General features: G+C 40.5%; 1 protein-coding gene across 2 annotated transcripts in view; it reads left to right on the forward strand.

The window, feature by feature from the left end:
* Nucleotides 1–1,884: 1,884 nt before the first annotated feature.
* Nucleotides 1,885–16,725, forward strand: part of ryk (receptor like tyrosine kinase) — a 38,612-nt gene continuing 23,771 nt past the window's right edge. For both annotated transcript variants that reach the window (XM_020610004.1, XM_020610005.1), the window contains exons 1-3: nucleotides 1,885–2,582; nucleotides 15,540–15,661; nucleotides 15,765–15,864. In XM_020610004.1, coding sequence (XP_020465660.1) covers nucleotides 2,318–2,582; nucleotides 15,540–15,661; nucleotides 15,765–15,864 — 487 coding nt within the window. In that variant the 5' untranslated portion in view covers nucleotides 1,885–2,317. The remainder of the gene's footprint in view (nucleotides 2,583–15,539; nucleotides 15,662–15,764; nucleotides 15,865–16,725) is intronic.

Genomic DNA, 16,725 nt, shown 5'->3' on the forward strand with positions numbered 1-16,725 from the left:
TTTTAATAATAAAAATGTCAAAAATTTGGGCTTCTGTTTTTTATATTGAAATCTTCATCTAAGATTGCATTTTTATAAAAATGTTATATTTAATTTATACCTAGTTTATCATATAAGGACATAGACAATATTTCCATTCATGTAAATGGATTCCTTCAAAGACGGCCTACAGTGTCACCAACACACAGACATGGCCAACAATGTCAGTCATATTTCTTTCAGTTGTTGGCATGTTTAACATGTCATTTTGCTGTCAGTTATTCAAGGAGTCAGTCAGTTTAAAAGTTACAAAAAATTTCCTTAACAATAGTTCAGCACAAAGAGCCAAACTTAGTCTAAGTCGGTTGTGAAGCATGATTGATTATAACATGATTCATTTTTTTGAACGGAAAAAAATGAAGGTACAATAGCTACTACTGGCTGTGTCTGTGTTAGCTTATAATCACTGGGTAGCGCACAGTAGTGAGCACAGACTGGTGAAAAAAAGAATCCAACCCTTGTTCTATCTTCAACCCAAATAAGGCAGGGGTCACTGAATGACTCTACAAGTATGAAAATGGTGTAAATTACATGCTGTGGTCTTCACCTTCACCAGATGGGACATTTTGAAGTGCATAGCCATCATCAAAACACGAAACTGGGAAAAAATATTCTGGAAGAATGGTGCTAACCTCTCCGGCAGAGTGCCAGAGACTTGTCGATCCTACACCAAGCTGAACTGAAGCTATGGTGGAGGCTTGCGGCCCCTCCACCTTACTAAGACACTTGTCTGTGCCACATAATGTGTGTACTGTGCCAAGCCTCTATAGTCACTATGACAGGAATTGTTGTAATAAACCGTGCAGCTGTTACCTGTAAAACCAACATCATTAATTGTGATGAGTTATACATCAGTTTAATGTTGTGTAATGTATTGTGGTGTATTTTGGGCCTGGGGAAAGCTCTGCTAAGTTATCCATGTGTGCCTGTTTCTTGTTTGTTTGTTTTTAGTTTTTATTATTATTATTCAGCTTAGCAACATCTGAGACAAGAAGAGTTTAATTTGCTATGTGAAAAGCACAACTTTGCACCCTTCAGGCTAGTTGCCTAGTACCTCTCACTGTTCACTTCAGAGAAGGTGACTGAGCACTGACCTGACCCCTCAAACCAAAAAACATACACAGCGCCCTTAAATTATTTTTGTTGTAATTTTAAGCTAATGTCACACTATTAGTTTTAGTAGCCTCAGTGAAAATATGGAAGTCGGGCCTACCTCAGACAGGCGGATTCCTCATCATTTAACTTTGGATTGGGGCATGTTGATCCATCCATCATCTATACTGCTTACCCAGAACGGGTGTGGAGCCAGTCCCAGTTGACTTTGTGCGCGAGGCGGTGCACACCTTGGACAGGTTGCCAGTTTATGACAGGGTGCATGCTGATCCATAGTTTAAAATAATCATCCCATTTGCTCCTCAGATTGACTTGCGGGGTTATGTGCTGCCTTCAGCGAACCTCGGAATGTGGCAGGTTTTACCTACTTTTACCACTGCAGTGCTTGTGGTCGAATGTTAAATGGTAATTCGATTGGAAATATTTCAATGCCTTATCAGTACCGGATTCACATTAACTGCGTCAAATAAAGAGCTGATAGATAGTAGACTTATATGATTGAATAGGATATGACATTTAGCACATGTAGCCTGTAACCCTACTCATGAGTGACAATTTAAATGAAAGGTAATTACAGATGCTAACAGTATTGGATGATAACAAAAACTGAGACATAGGTATAGATGTAGGTTTTACAATTTGTTGTGTCGACTTAATGTGACATAGTCGACCAAGTTACCCTATATCGTTTTGGCTCCTCCAGTGAGACTATATGTGAGCCAATATTTCCTACTGTCTGTAAAGGCAGCAGTGTAGCCCGCTGCCCCCCTTCCTGCTCCAAGTGAAAACTGAGATAGTAGGGAAAAGGTAACTGCAGCAAAGACCATGGAGGGAGAAAGCTGGATATGTTAGCAACCTTGTTACTTGAGGGCACTTCTTTCATTTTTTCGTACACAAATAAAAGCATTCTAATACGCCGATATCAGGTGTGTATTTTTGTGCTTGGAAAACGCCGTAAACGTCCTGAACAACCAGTGTGACTGCGAACGGTTAGCACAGCTCGACCAAAGTTAGCCTGCTCTGGCTAATTTAGCCCGTCTCTGCTAGCAAGAAAGGACAAAAACGGGCTAGTCGAAAGGGACTTAATGCTACAAGTCGCACTGCGGCGTAAAGTACCTCGTAATGTTGTCTCCCGGGATTAACTTTACATACGGATGAGAAAGAAATGGGCGTCTGGGGGACACCGAAAACAAGTACGAGTCAGAGGACCACTGCTATGTCGGGGTTGGTTCGCGGCTCTGGCAGCCCGTCTGAGTCCAGAGGTTGGCTAATTTCGGTGGTCTGGAGGATCGGGGGCTTCTTCTTCCTCCTGCTGCTGGAGGGGGGCGGCTGCATCGCTAGTCCGAGCACTGCCGCAGGCGTCAACGACAACATCCACCACCCCAGTGTCAACATATACATGAGCGTGGAGGAGGTGAAGAAGCTTCTGGGTAAGGCCTGAATTCAAGACCGCTGTCTTAAGACTTTGTAAAAAGTGTTTCTATCGGTGTGTGATGCGGTTGTGCTACTGTGCTCCTCTATAGCTTACAGGTTTCTTTATGAAGTGCACTGAACTCCTATAAAGAATTATAACTTACTCTTACTGTGTTCTAGATCAACCACAAAGCTACACACAGTATGGATCAGTGTATCATTTAGGTCTACGTGCTCCCTGGCTCATAGTGCAGGTTTATAAATGCCAAGAGTTCTGCTTTATATCTTATAATAGTAGGAAAACGTCGTAAATAGTAGGTAATAGTAGGCTAATACATCAGATGGACTGCATGTGTTGCACACACCTAATCAGTTTCAACTATGATATGTTTGTTGTGTACTTGTGTGTTCTGTGAAACTGAAATAAATGAGTAGCCTTGAGGATTTTTAACAAAGGGCAAGATCATGTCTTTGTACACTTTTCCAAGGGACAAAAGTAAAGTGCAGATTTGTCTTTATAAATATTCTAAGATTCAAACAACATAACAGAAGGAAACAGTTCCTTCTTGAAAGGCTGTGGGTATATATTACACTAACATTATTTGTGAAATGCACCTTGTGCTTTCACTGGCGTAGTGGAAAGCTGCATGGTAGATGACGTTCATGAGCTGTGCTGATGATATTATCCTACATTATGGAAGATGGAATACTTGATAGATATCATATGTAGATTTTCAAATCAAATCAGTGCAACCATTTGGTACAATGTTAAGGTTGGCTCAACACTAGATATTATTTATTATTCCCCCAAACAGGAAAGCCATGCTGATGTGTCACCAGGAATGCAGGAAAGGAGGAAGTGACTTAACTATATGTTTAAAAACCACAACTATTATTGTGCTTGAGTGTTAGATTTTGGCGGGGGGTAAGTTTTGTTTGGCCTGTTGTAGTGCTGTGGGGTCTGTGATCCGGAGGATGCACAAAGGTATGTCTTCTATATGATTTGGGGCAGGGGCACTGTGGTATATGTCACTGCATTGGCCACAGTAAGCCTCCCGAGTTTAAGATAAACTACACAAAAACTGAACTAGTCTTGCAAATGAGGCAGAATTGTGCTATTTCTGCTCTGTGACCAGGCTGCTGGTGTTGTTGGCTGTGCAGTGTTCAAAAACAGCCTAATATCGTGCGTAGTGGTGCCATGTGAGCCGACTGGTCCTAAGTTTTTAATTTGGGGTTTACTGAAATTGTGTTGAGGATGCAGTTTGAAGCTAGTCATTTACCATGTGAGTGCACATTATAATGAGGGTGTAGAAGACCTAGTGTTTGTTGTTCTCATTGCAACGTTTCACAGTAACTAATGCGCTGCTGGAAATGAATGTATCATGACCTTGTAGTAGAGTCAGATGTTAATACGCAGGATTGGTCAGCTTCTGTTGTCCATTGATCCAGGAGAAAGTATCAGCAGTGTCCACGTTAGCAGGAAGTGGTTGGCTAATCTCCTCATGCTGTACTGTATATGCAGAGTTATTCAGTGATGCATGCCATCAAACACAAATGCTGGTTGGGACTGTGTTTGGTGTTTACTCAGACATGAGCATCGTGCAGATACCAGATATTTTTCCATGTACTGTGGAAAGCTACTGTAACGCTTTAAGATGTGGCTTTCTGACAAGAACATCGAACCATCACTCATTGTGCTGTTTCAAAACATTTCAGCTCCTTTTCTTGTCCCTATAATCTGACTGGTGTTAGTGCATGGGCTGACTCTGACCCGTTTGGTTTCTCTCATTCTCCATCACACTATAGTTAATCCTTTGTTGCCAGAGCAGGGCCTCTCTTGTGGTTTGTCGGAAACCTCATCTGGTGGTATGCAAAAATCTCTTAATGTTTGACAACTACGTGTGTGGAGCGAAAACTATGTGTGGACAGAAACGTCCACGATTCAGTGGTAGGAAAAAACATGCTGGAACGAGGTGAATCTGGCAAAGCCAATAGTGTCACTGCAGAGCCGTGAAGTGAGCCAAAGTTTGCTTGCTTGTACAGAGCAAGTCTTACAGTGATAGTTATTTAAACTTTACACTCACTATTTAATTCAATAAACAATGAATAATTATTTAAATTGTGCTTTTATACTTTTCCTGAATGAAAACCCACCAGTAAGGTGGCTAGATGATATATGTTCACCACAGCAGTATGACATAAGATAGTAAAAAGATAGAAACACACAGTACTTGCAAAAAGCAGGAACACGAACGATTGCTACAGTTTGCAGCACAGACTTTGTTCCTTACACTGAGGTGATGTTTTGGCAGACATCTGCCTTCAGAGCTTAACATACCAAACTAGGCACATTGCATATAAACATCTGGGGCAGCTGAACCAGTTGAATCATCCAAAATGCACTATGCAGTATACAGTATATACCAAATAAGACATAAATAACCAGAGATCCTTCAGCCTCATAAATATGATCTACGGTATTCATCATAACCATAAACGGCAGATTTGTAAAACTCTAAAACTGATATCTCCAGTGTCACAGCACCATATGGCAAAGATTTATTTATCCTGCACTGATTTCAGTCTGCCTGCAACAGGTGTTCCTGATTTCATTATTGTCCTCAAACAGGAGGTACACTGTACTAGTTCTGTATGCACACATACATACAGTATATGCCTACAACTACCTGTAGACAAAAGTGACAAGTAATGTTCAAAAATAAAGGACTAGTGTCTGCTTCCATTGTGGGTGTGTGTGTGGGTGAGTGAGTGAGTGACTGAGTGAGTGGAGGGTTTAACCTCCTCTCTCCTCATCTGTCCCCCTTCCATCCCTAAACCATGTTCTCTCTCTCTATGGATGGATTAATATCACCTAGTTATTTTTTGTGTCAGTTATAATCTAAGTTTTTTTTTTAGCAGTTGCTACATTAGGTCCTCAGCAGTTTGCTGTCTTCGTTCAGCAGTCTAACCACAGTCTGACTGAGTGTGAGATGTTCAGATGTTCATACAAATGGTCTTCACCTGGATGGCTGACAGTGGAAATGTGCTGGAAAGCAATAGCTGCACACAAGAGTCAGAGACACGTGCGATAGGATGGAGTTCTAGCTATTGTTTAAAAATTGTCTAAAATGTGCTCCATCTGAATTGGCCTTCATTGCACCTGTATTTGTGATTTGCCACATTTGTTTTTTGGGCTTCTCGGGTGAGTCACTGAGGCGCTTGATTAAATGGTTGATTGGCAAGATTGATCTTTTTTTTTTTTTGTGGGGCACCACAGTGAAATGTTACCAGCGGAAAAGTGCATGAAATATTTGAGTACATTTAGAGTCTCTCTGCCAGTTTTCTTTATTTATTGAAGTAGCAAATAAATATTTTAGTCTTGTGTTCAAGCTGTAGTTCAGTGCTTAATTTGTTAGGATCAAATGTACAGGTGCCATGACACTACGCGCTTGATGCAGTCTCAGATGTACCTGACTTTGCTGGGAAAGTACAGGTGTAATTAATTAACAGTAATAATGGCTCTTTTCCAAATAGTCATCTGTGTTCAGCCATGATAGTGAGTCAGCACGACAAACCTGACCTGTCCCAGCAGGAAAAGCACAGGTGCAAATATGAATGACACTGGACTGTTTAGCTGCTTGTCTCAGGCCTTTTTCACAGCACACATTTTGGGTTGTCACAGTCAGAGAAGCACAGGTAGGGCTGGCTAACAGTGTTAATGATGGTTGAATTCCATTGAGTGTCTCTCTCAAGTTATGTGACTGTCCCAGTGTGCTCAGTACCAGGACCCTGGAAACAGCTCAGATAAATAGAATCCAGCCATTTTAAATGTTAACATTATACTTGTGTTTACACTGCTGTGGCATGTCAAAATGTCTGCTGTGAAAAGCCTATTGTGCATGCTGCCTCACTGCTGTGGCCTTGTAGGATCTGAACAGACCCAAGCCATCCTTACTTACTAATAATGCATTAGTAACACCTACTATGACGTGGCAAAAAGACTCTAGCAGGGTTTCTCAGTCATTGTCCTTTTCCTCTGGCATGTTTATTAATCCAAAAATGCAATTTGAAAGAGTGCACTTTTCAAATTGCCAGGAATTTAATTAAGCTGTAAACATATTATTTGGAGTGTCTTACTGTTCTATAAGAGGTGAATAAAACACTTGTCATCTGCTGCTTTCACATCCAGGATTACCCCATTGATCGTAATTGCTACAGTTGATTTCCACAGACTGTGTAATACAATTCTTGGCTGTTGTCTGAATCATATGAAATATCCTGGTGTGTGAACAATTTACAACTGGGTCCCCCCCCCACTTCATATCTGCATGATGGGTTAAAATATAGATTGAGTTGTACGGTAGCCCTGAGGTGCAGAATACATCATTTCACAAAACACTATGACAAAAGAGAGAAAGCGGTGACATTTTTTTTTACTTGCTTGTGTCATTTTGTATGACAGCACCCAGCTCAGTCAAAATCAACCGACACTATACAAATGTAAACCCTCACCATTACAGCCTCCACAGATGTTGCTTTTGGGCCAGTTTTAAACTGAGCTTGAAGGAATAGAAGATAAGAACTGTATGCAGCATTTCAGTGAATCACATTAACATGATGTCTTTCTTAACATCAAAATGCTGGCACCCTGCTTGAAAGAAGCAGCAGTGACAAGAGGAGCAGCAGCTTCTGAATCCCTGTGGGATCCCAGCTGGGACACATCCTAGATTTATTAGGCACACTTGCAGTACTCACTCATTTTACTATATCACTCTGCCTCAGAAGCTGCAGCATCACTACCACGCTATAACGGTGGGATGAGCTCAAGACCGAGGCCAATAAACTTAAGGTTGCAACCGTAACCCCAGTTCTTTGATACCATGAGGCGTGCTTCTTGTTCTTGCTCCCAGGGGTGGGGGGTTGTCTTGGAAACATGATTTGAAAAAATGTGGGGGGATCTCAGTCTAAAATATTGACAATAGGTTATTTTGCCATATAGGCTATTTGTGTTTTTCTCTATCATCATGGATCTTGGGTAAAATTAGGGGATTACTGGTCATTGATGTATGATTCACACGAGGGTGATTTGGCACTAATTCATTTAAAAAAAGACAGCGGCATGCATGCATTTCTCGCCATCACCATCAAACCATAAACCTCACATTAATGGTAGATCAACAAAACAATGTCACTTGTCAGTTGCCTTAAAACAAAAAAGAAGAAGAACAAACATTCTCCCCACACAGTCTATGCATGAATTGTCAGTTTTTATTTAGGCTACAGATTATACTGTATAAAGAAAACATGCATCTTAAGTTTTGTTTGTAAGTGTCACAGTCAGCCCTCTCTTTGTGGCACATGCCAGGAACTTGGTTTTACTTTTTACATTTGTAAAACAAAATAATACAGGCAAATTATTGTATGAGCCATAACGCTGAGGAATACAAATGTGTAGGCTACATTTTCACAGAGGAGGGTCCACATAGTAAAATGGTCTCTCTCCTCGCTGCTCTCCGTGCCACCGTGGTGCTGCAATACGTACACCACTGTTTACATCTGGTTTTCTATTCTTATTTTTCATATTCTTAGCAGTAGGAATAATAAATAAAAAAAATAAAGTTAAACAGACAAAGTCCATCTGGTGCCCATGTCGGGGATCTCTACAGAAATCAGTATTTTTCATTTACATAGCATTTCACTGTGATCTAACAGTGAAGAATCTAGCAATGTTTGTGTTTTGGTTTGGTTTTGTTTTTTTGTTTTTTTATAATTTGCCCTGTCTGTGGAGTAGGTGAGTTTGTCATAATTACTCTGGCCAGGTATACAAAACTCGAGAATGACCAGGTGTCATAACAAATGTGAGGAAGTGTGTAAAACCTTCCATGTATTTTGAGCCAAATGTTGGCCAACCAGCCTTCCTCCCCCTCCAAACAGCTGTAAGGCAAAGCAGGGGCTTTGAAAAAGAGCCTGTGACCAGCGAGGGGTGATTGGCAGCAGTATTCATTTCCTTCATGCCACTCTCCAAGGATTCTGTGGCTGAATAGCGGAGCCCCTGCTTTCACATCTTTTGTCTAAGAGCTGTTGTGCTCACTGAACATTTTGCAAAGAAACCAGCCCCTTCACAAGCTCTTCTGTTAAAGTCAGAATCAGAAATCTGTAGTGTTGTGTAAATGAAGAAATACTACAAAAAGTAGATTCTGAAATCAAATGTTTCTCTGAAATGACCCCTTAGGTGACTCCATATGAAATCATTGTGCAGCAAACAGCTAATCATTTGATATTTGTTGAATAAACCAAGGAGCCCCTTTGAGCAACAAATCCACATCAGTGTGGTGCCTATAATGGGACAGCGGCAGAAAGTCTCGCTCAGATTCATTCCCCTGCCTTCGTCTTCGTCCGCCTTGGGGGCATTTTATGGAAGAAAGGAGGGAAACTGATGTATGCTCTCTTTGAAACGAGTCAAAGAAAACTGCAAAGAACGTGACTTAATGTGTGTTTTTCTAACAGTAAAATGCTTTCAAATGCTGCTCTCTAGCAAGCGGCGTTGCTGTTGTACTGTAAGACTTGCAGAAGCTTAGCTGATATCTGCCACCAGATATTTGGTTCTACTTGACTGTCCTGTATCCTTATTTGACATCACTATAGAGCTTTCTTTTTCATTTTACTCTGTGATGCTCATGCTTTTCAGAAACATCCACAGTTAAAGCAGCTGCAAGTTAAAGCCACTGCTGAGACTGCATGCGAGGTGACTACCTGCTGAAATCGTGCACCCAGTGCCTTGCCTTCAGGCGGTTGTTATTATAGTACAGGGTGACTGTTTGAGGATTCAAAGCTGAAATTAATTTTTATATTATATTAAATATTACAGAATGTTTTGGGACTTTAAAATGTGGTGCATTTGGCAATGTCTTGTCATTAAAGCTTTTATTAAAACGTATTAAAGGCTCGTTAATATTCTGAGCTGTTATTTGCTGCAGTAAAAAAGGAAAGGACATGCCCTACAGCAGAGGCAGCCAGTCTGCTGCTGGAGATGGATGTTTGTTTTACAAAGGAAGTAGCAAGTCTTGCATTAATATATATCAACTCCTCCTGTTCTGAGCTTTGCTATGAACGTGCCATCATTTGTACTACATGTAGACTTGTGGGTCTGAAGTTCAGGACAAGTTCTTCAAGATGTGCACTTTTGTAATATGCTTTAAACACAAAGAGTTGTGTATTTTAAACAAAGAGGTTGGCAGCGTATTCTCTAAGAAAACAGTGGTTGTGATGACGAACCTTGCTCAGTGATGACAGGTTCCTATTGTGTTGTTTTAACCTGTGAACTGACAGGCTGGACTGCTCATAGAGATTTGATTTCATTCACTTCTCTTTTTTGATCACATAACCAAGCCTGGCACCTTCAGCTTCTAGTTCTTCCAGGGCATCCAATATTTGAGTTGATGAGAACTAAACATTATCCCCCTCTCCTGCCTCAATCATGTGGAGATGTTTGGTGTTTTCCAGTTGACAGAGTTTCATGCAGGCCCTCATTTTCTCCTGCTTTGGTTACCTTGGTGGCTGGGTAGCTAGTGCTTATCTCCTGAGCACTCAGGGATGGAGGCTGTGCACACAAGAGCGTCCTTGTTATATCTGTCCTGGACTTTGCCACCTGACCACTGCCACCTTTTGTTCTCCTCTTTGAAAGTTGGCAACATGATCCACAGCCTACAGGAGAACGCTGCATGTCAGCTTAAAACTTTGCTTGGACAAAAATGTTGCTGCAGCCTAAGAATGATTGCTGACATTTGTATTTGACCATTTTTACTGCACTCATTCAGAAAGTATTCAGGACCCCTTCACTATTTTGCAGACTTTGTGCAGTAGTTTTTATTTAATTTACTTTTGTCCATCCATCTACAGTCATTAACCTATATTCACAAAGTGGAAACGTGTTTTAGATTTTATTTCAAAGTTATTAAAAGTCCTAAACTAAAATCTTTTATTTTCAAAAGTATTCAGGCCCTTAATTCAGTACTTTCTAGAATCCTCTTTGGCAGCAGATAGTCTTCCCGAGTAAAGCTAAACAAGCTTTGCAGTTTATCCCATTCTTCAGGGCAGATCCTCTCATGCTCTGTCAGAGTGGATGAGATTGTATTGTCTTTTTATCCAAATGTTCACTGTAGCAAGATTTAACAGTGGAGTCTCTCACTTGGTCTTCTGTTGAGGGGTTCAAATAATGGCTAGCACCAAAAACTCCATGTTGTAAGGTAGTAACAGCACACTGATACCTTAGATGAATCCCAGTTCCCTTATTTTATCATTCCTCAGTCCTCAATCGACTCAGAAGTTGTTCCGGTCCGCCATGATGAAGGAGGCTGCTGGAGGAGCTATAACTGAGGTTATGGATTGACACGCCCTTTTATTGAAAATCAATTTGTGATTGGACATTTCACATTAACGCTCAGAAGAAAGACATCTCATGTCAGTTAAAACGTATTTCCTTAATTGCTCTCTCATTGCAGTTTCTCCGTGCATCTCATGTGGGCTAGTTAGACAAAGAAAAGATGCACGTGAGGGGAAACATGGATGCGGTTAAGGGAACTGAGATTTATCTCGGGAGTTGTGTGTCACTTCACAGCGGCTGGAGCTGCCCCACGTAATCAAGATGTGGAAGATGCGCAGTGCATTTTATAGTGCAGTGGAAACACAACTGTGCTGACTTGCTGTAGTAGCTGAAGTAGACAGTAGTCCACGTAATGTTGCCATGGATACAGTGTGTTACAATGTGGGCGCTGCTTTCAGCCTAGGCTGTAGGCCTATTTGTGTACATTTTGGAAGACTAGGTACACCAAATCCATTATTAGCAGTTCAATTGGCTACTTAGCCTACTGTTGGATGTGCTGTCAGATAATTAGCACCATATTGCTAGCGTTGTCATGTGTGCTTCATGTGTATACTTCGGCCATCAAACTTCGACAGCTCTCCCCCTCTACCAAGCTCGTGGGTAGCATGTCTGTTGCTGTCATCTTTATGATGAGGGCTGCTGTTTGCTCTGCACATCGATCGTCAAACTTCCTTCTTTGGGTGACAAACCTATGGCCACTGACAGTTGATCTTTCTGCTGCACGCCCCACCTTCAAATGGCTGTGCATAGTTGTTGTAGATTTAAGATATGCTACCTTAACGAGTTTGCACCTCGTTTTTTTTATTTTCTTGAATAGGTTCCACACAGAACCTTTTGATAGCTGTGGTCTCTGCATGTTTGTGCTGCTTGCATTTGGCGCTGTAGTAAAATGATATAGTGACCTTGTTATCACGTTATTTCTAGGAGCCAGTAAAAGCAGGAGAAAACAGTGGCTCTTTGTTTTTAAAGACAAAAATGTAGTCGCATGAAATATTCGATTTTTCTTTTTATCTTTGTAATACACACTAAATTAAGTCATGGTTGATTCTTTTCATAAATTTGAAAATGGTACAGACCATGATAAAGGTTAGTACTAAATTCGGTCCCCCTCACACACTGACAGATCACTGGGACTGTGGTTGTACTTGCTTTGGTACAAACGGCCTTCAACAGCTCCAGCTGTGAAGTCCTTCACATCAGAGGAACAACTGTCACCTTAAAGTGGGAAATGTAAAGGAAATATGAATCAGCTTGAAATGAGTTTCCATGCATCTTGAAGTTATATCAACTTAACAGCTTTAGTTTATTCAGCTATTATTGAGTTTAGTTAACTCAGCTGAGTTAGTTTAAAAATATTGAGCAACAGGTGAACTTGCGTTCCTAAGTTTGACCAGCTTGAAATGTCTTACAGTGTGAGATCTTTTCTCATAATGAGATATTAAGTCATAATTCTGAGATAACATTCTTCAGTTTATTATTTATTTATTTTTGGGGGTGACTACATTGCACTTTTGTACTTTCCTGGCCATTATTCAGGGACATAACCAGGAAAGACCACCTCTCACATTTGGCTGGAAGCTGAATTAGTGACTCTAATGTTGGGTGCCCATCTTGAAACCACGGTAACTGTTTAGATCGTCTGTGCTGCCGGGTTGAAGATGTGTGTGAAGCATCCACGTTTTAGAATTAGTAGTTTCTTTGTAGCAGAGGCCTTGTCTACTGTCATGGCTCCAACTTTGGCCAAGCAAGTCTTAAGCAATGGTTTTCTGTCTTTATTATTATTACTATTATTATTATTATTATTATGTTAGTATAATGTGCTAAGCCATTGGAGAGTGATGGGGGGTCATTTTCTCTCACATCGCATATTTTAAATGTCAGTATAGCTGTTCTCTCAGCACAGCTGTGGGCTTTGGTTTGTATTATGTTCATTTTGTCAGTGATTGTAAAAAATATATTTTTTCTGCAGCAACAGCTTGGTTGTCCTAAACACAGATTTCTCCCTCTCTGCCCTCTCATGTTTGTGTGTGTGCGTCACTCTCACATTCACTCTCTAATAACACACAAGGTCTGCAGCCATAAGTGAAGAATCATTTTAAGCCACTAATTAGACATTTACTGTATATACTGTACCGTCACAAGTGACTTTCAGGCTTTAGCTAGAAATGTGAGATGGAGCCATAAATAGACTCAGATAAGGTTATTCTCTATATTAACAGTATTAAAACCAACAATGAATTGCCTCTAGTCTCTTAGTCTCCAACCTGGATTAGCTCGTCTATGTCATAGACCTCTGATGTTGTTCAAAAACAATTTTAAAAAATATCAGGGAAACACACGGCTGCTTTGGGTGACACCTATCTTCATTATGAAACACAAGACCTGCATATTTGTTAAAAATATCTGGAGATCTCACACATGCACAGTGACAAACGGTTTTACTGGGCAGAATCGATTGCAGATTGTCACATCAGCAGTCAGATACTGTTGTAGGGTCATATAAAGATAACATTTTTGGTTTATTCTACCAACAAAATTGGGCTTTCTTTATTAGGTGTAGTATGAAATACAGCCTTCACTGAGTGAAAAAAGAGGATCCATTACATTACATTAAACATGAAGCCTTAACTCCAACATTCTTCCTTATTATTTTGTTGAGTGTTTTCAGCTCCGTGCAGGTGATACAGTATGTCCTGCTGTGGCTGTTGGTAATCACTTGACACCAGCAGGGAGAAATGGAAATGAATCAAACAAAACATGTCTCTCAGCATTACAGGATGTTTGCATGTGTAGTAGCAACCAGCATCATGACCAAGTCAGACTTTTGTTGTGACCAAACAAGAGTCTTGTTTACAGACCCACCTTCTGGTAAAGCTGTTTTCCCATCCAACAGACAAGGGAGTGTGACTCAAGGAACTGACTGCAGTGCATGCTTCAACTTCCTAATCCTCAACCACTCATTTGCTCCCTGTCAGGAGGACAGGGAGCACTGACAGGTGTTCACATTCCTGTTCTGACATCATTGCAGTTTGGGTGGATAACTGAGGGATGGCCAAAACTGAACACACTGGTCCTATTTGGGCCTTCCTGACTCAGTACCTAGTTTAATCAGTGTTGGTAAGCATGTGGCCACATGTTGAGACAAGGAGGCAAACAAAGTGGAGCTTGAGAAAGGCAGTTATTACAGAACTAAACTTTGTGGTTGTGTTTGTATCTGTTGAGTGGCTGCATGTGTACACGAGAGGCTGTGCTGCGACTGGACTTCAGCGAAAGAAAAAAAAAGATTTTGCCAATATTAGTGATATAATGAATATAATAATAAATTATACATTCTCGTCACATAGTTGAAGCTATGCCACACATTTAAATCATAAGCACTGATTACTTTTAGCAAAGTCCTTCATTTTCATTTCCTATTAGGTCAATAAAAAAGGAAAGGATAATTAATCATTTGTATTGGCTCATCTACACTATGAATATATTAATACCATGTTTATACCACTTGCAATAAAGACCAATTCAATTAACAGCAGAAATAATTAGTCCATTAATCAATTAATTTATCATCTTCATTTAATAACGGTGAGGATTTGGTAATGAGTTAATCGCTTGCTGGTTTCATCTTATAAACTAAGCCGATATGCTGGTTTTCTTTGTGTGATTTATAGTAACTTGAATCTCTTACGTTTTTTTGAGCTTGTTCTGGGAAAAAACGACAATTGGATGAGATCATATACAGCTTGTTAAAATTGTACTTTACAGTAATTTCTTATAAAAATAATTTAGTTGTCTCTCTAGTTATACCTATGTTACTGACATAAATGTGTTTGATTAAAAAAAAAAATCAAACTCAAGATCTACTACAATTCACCTACTATAATCAGAATTATTTAGCTACTTAGTCACATATTTAAGCAATTGTTAATCAGCATTGCATATAATTTTACCCAAATTTTAATTGTGAACACTGTTTTGATGACCATCCACACGAGCTTAACTCAACTCACTCTTTAGACTTGGCTACATAATAGTAGACATAAAACCCGTTCCCTTTGCCCAAGAATGTTTTTAATTGAGCTGATGTGAGAAGGGTCTCAGAGACAGCCTGGGGGGGTTTTGAGGGAGCCAGGGCACACTCTTCCTCTCTCTTTAAACTAGATACTCAGAGACTGATAGACAGACCCCACTCGGCCAGACAGACGCATTCAAGGACTGATAGCGCTGCCTCAGGTCGAGGTTCGGGGTTTCACCAGCCCATATTGGACTTGTATGACTTTCGATGGTGCGGGAGCACAGGAAAGAAACTTTTAAAGGCATAATTTAGTTTCAGTGAGTGAGAAACACTGTATTCAGTCACTTGAATGTTTTCTATTTTTTTTATTTTTTTTACTTGGGCACTAAGAGTTCCCAAGTACTAACAGATGTGGTTAGTCCATCTTTCTTATTTAGGGAGAACCTCTCTCTAATAAACGCTGGCAGTTTGAATGGATATTTTACCAGTTTCCTGAGGCTTATGTTTGTGCTAAACTGAAGTCTTTTATGTCCAGTGATCTCACCATGCAACAATTCTGTGTCCTCTGTTCTCAAACAGGCTTAGATGCAGAGCTTTACTATGTGCGAGACAATGTGGTGAATCATTACGCACTCTCCTTCACCCTACCTGTGCCCAGTGAGACCAACAGCCTTCACTTTACATGGCATTCCAAGACAAAGGTGAGTCTCAGCATTGTTAAATTACTAAAATGATTGCCATACTCACATGCAAGCCAAATCATGTAGGCTATGTGTTGACAACCTCATTATTCGTTGTTTACAGGTTGACTACCGACTTGGCTTCCACGTGGAAAACCCTGTTGCTATGAACCAGCCACGGAGCAACATCTCCAGTCAGGGGGAAGTGCCCCGTGTTCCCTCTGGTTTGTCAGATATCTGCCTTTTCTAATTTATAGTCTTTCACACACATGGTGTCACTCAATCCACACTTTTCCTACTTGTTCTTTGTCAACCGGATAGGACGAGGGAGCCTTCAAAAACTGCAAAGAAACTTTAGTTGCTGCTTTCAGCAGTTGTTGAAATGTTATTATAGCTGCCGCATCATGTCGGCTTCCACACTCAATTTGGAATAGTTTGACATTTTTAAAGGTGCATAAATTACAAATTGACACACTGTCTGATTAATCAAGTGAAAATGGGACAGGACATGGTGTCTCTCAGCTTTGCAACCGCCCTCCATGATACTTTGCTGCCTACAGCCCTTCTGTTGTTATTCCTGCTTCTCTACCCTGTGTTGTCATAATATGGTCTGTACATTAGCCCCATCTACCACCTAGTGAAGGTTATAAGAAGCGTTTTCAACCCACGAGTACTCATTTCAGCCAGCCATGGAGGAGCTCTTGTCTGCTAAAAGGCCCGAACAGTGGCTGCCAGACTGAATAGACAGCTGTTTTTGCGCACAGGGAGTGGCACAAAGAAAGAGCAGAGAACCAGTTTAACATTGGTTTGGTTTTTTGAGATGGAGAGTGTTAAAACAGTAGCCAGAGCATTATACTGGACTGCCACATTTACTCATTATTCAGCTAGTTTCAGACCAGAGGCTGCCTTTAGTATAGTTTGTCACAACCAGCCATCCATAGTTTAAGTCATATCTTTAAGAGATACAGTGGGGCAAATAAGTATTTGATGCACTGCCGATTTTCCAAGTTTTCCCACTTACAGAGAATGGACAGTTCTGTAATGTTCATCGTAGGTACACCTCAACTGTGAGAGACAGAATCTAC

Source organism: Monopterus albus, unplaced genomic scaffold (assembly GCF_001952655.1).
Source record: "Monopterus albus unplaced genomic scaffold, M_albus_1.0 scaffold103.1, whole genome shotgun sequence".
Classification (NCBI taxonomy): domain Eukaryota; kingdom Metazoa; phylum Chordata; class Actinopteri; order Synbranchiformes; family Synbranchidae; genus Monopterus; species Monopterus albus.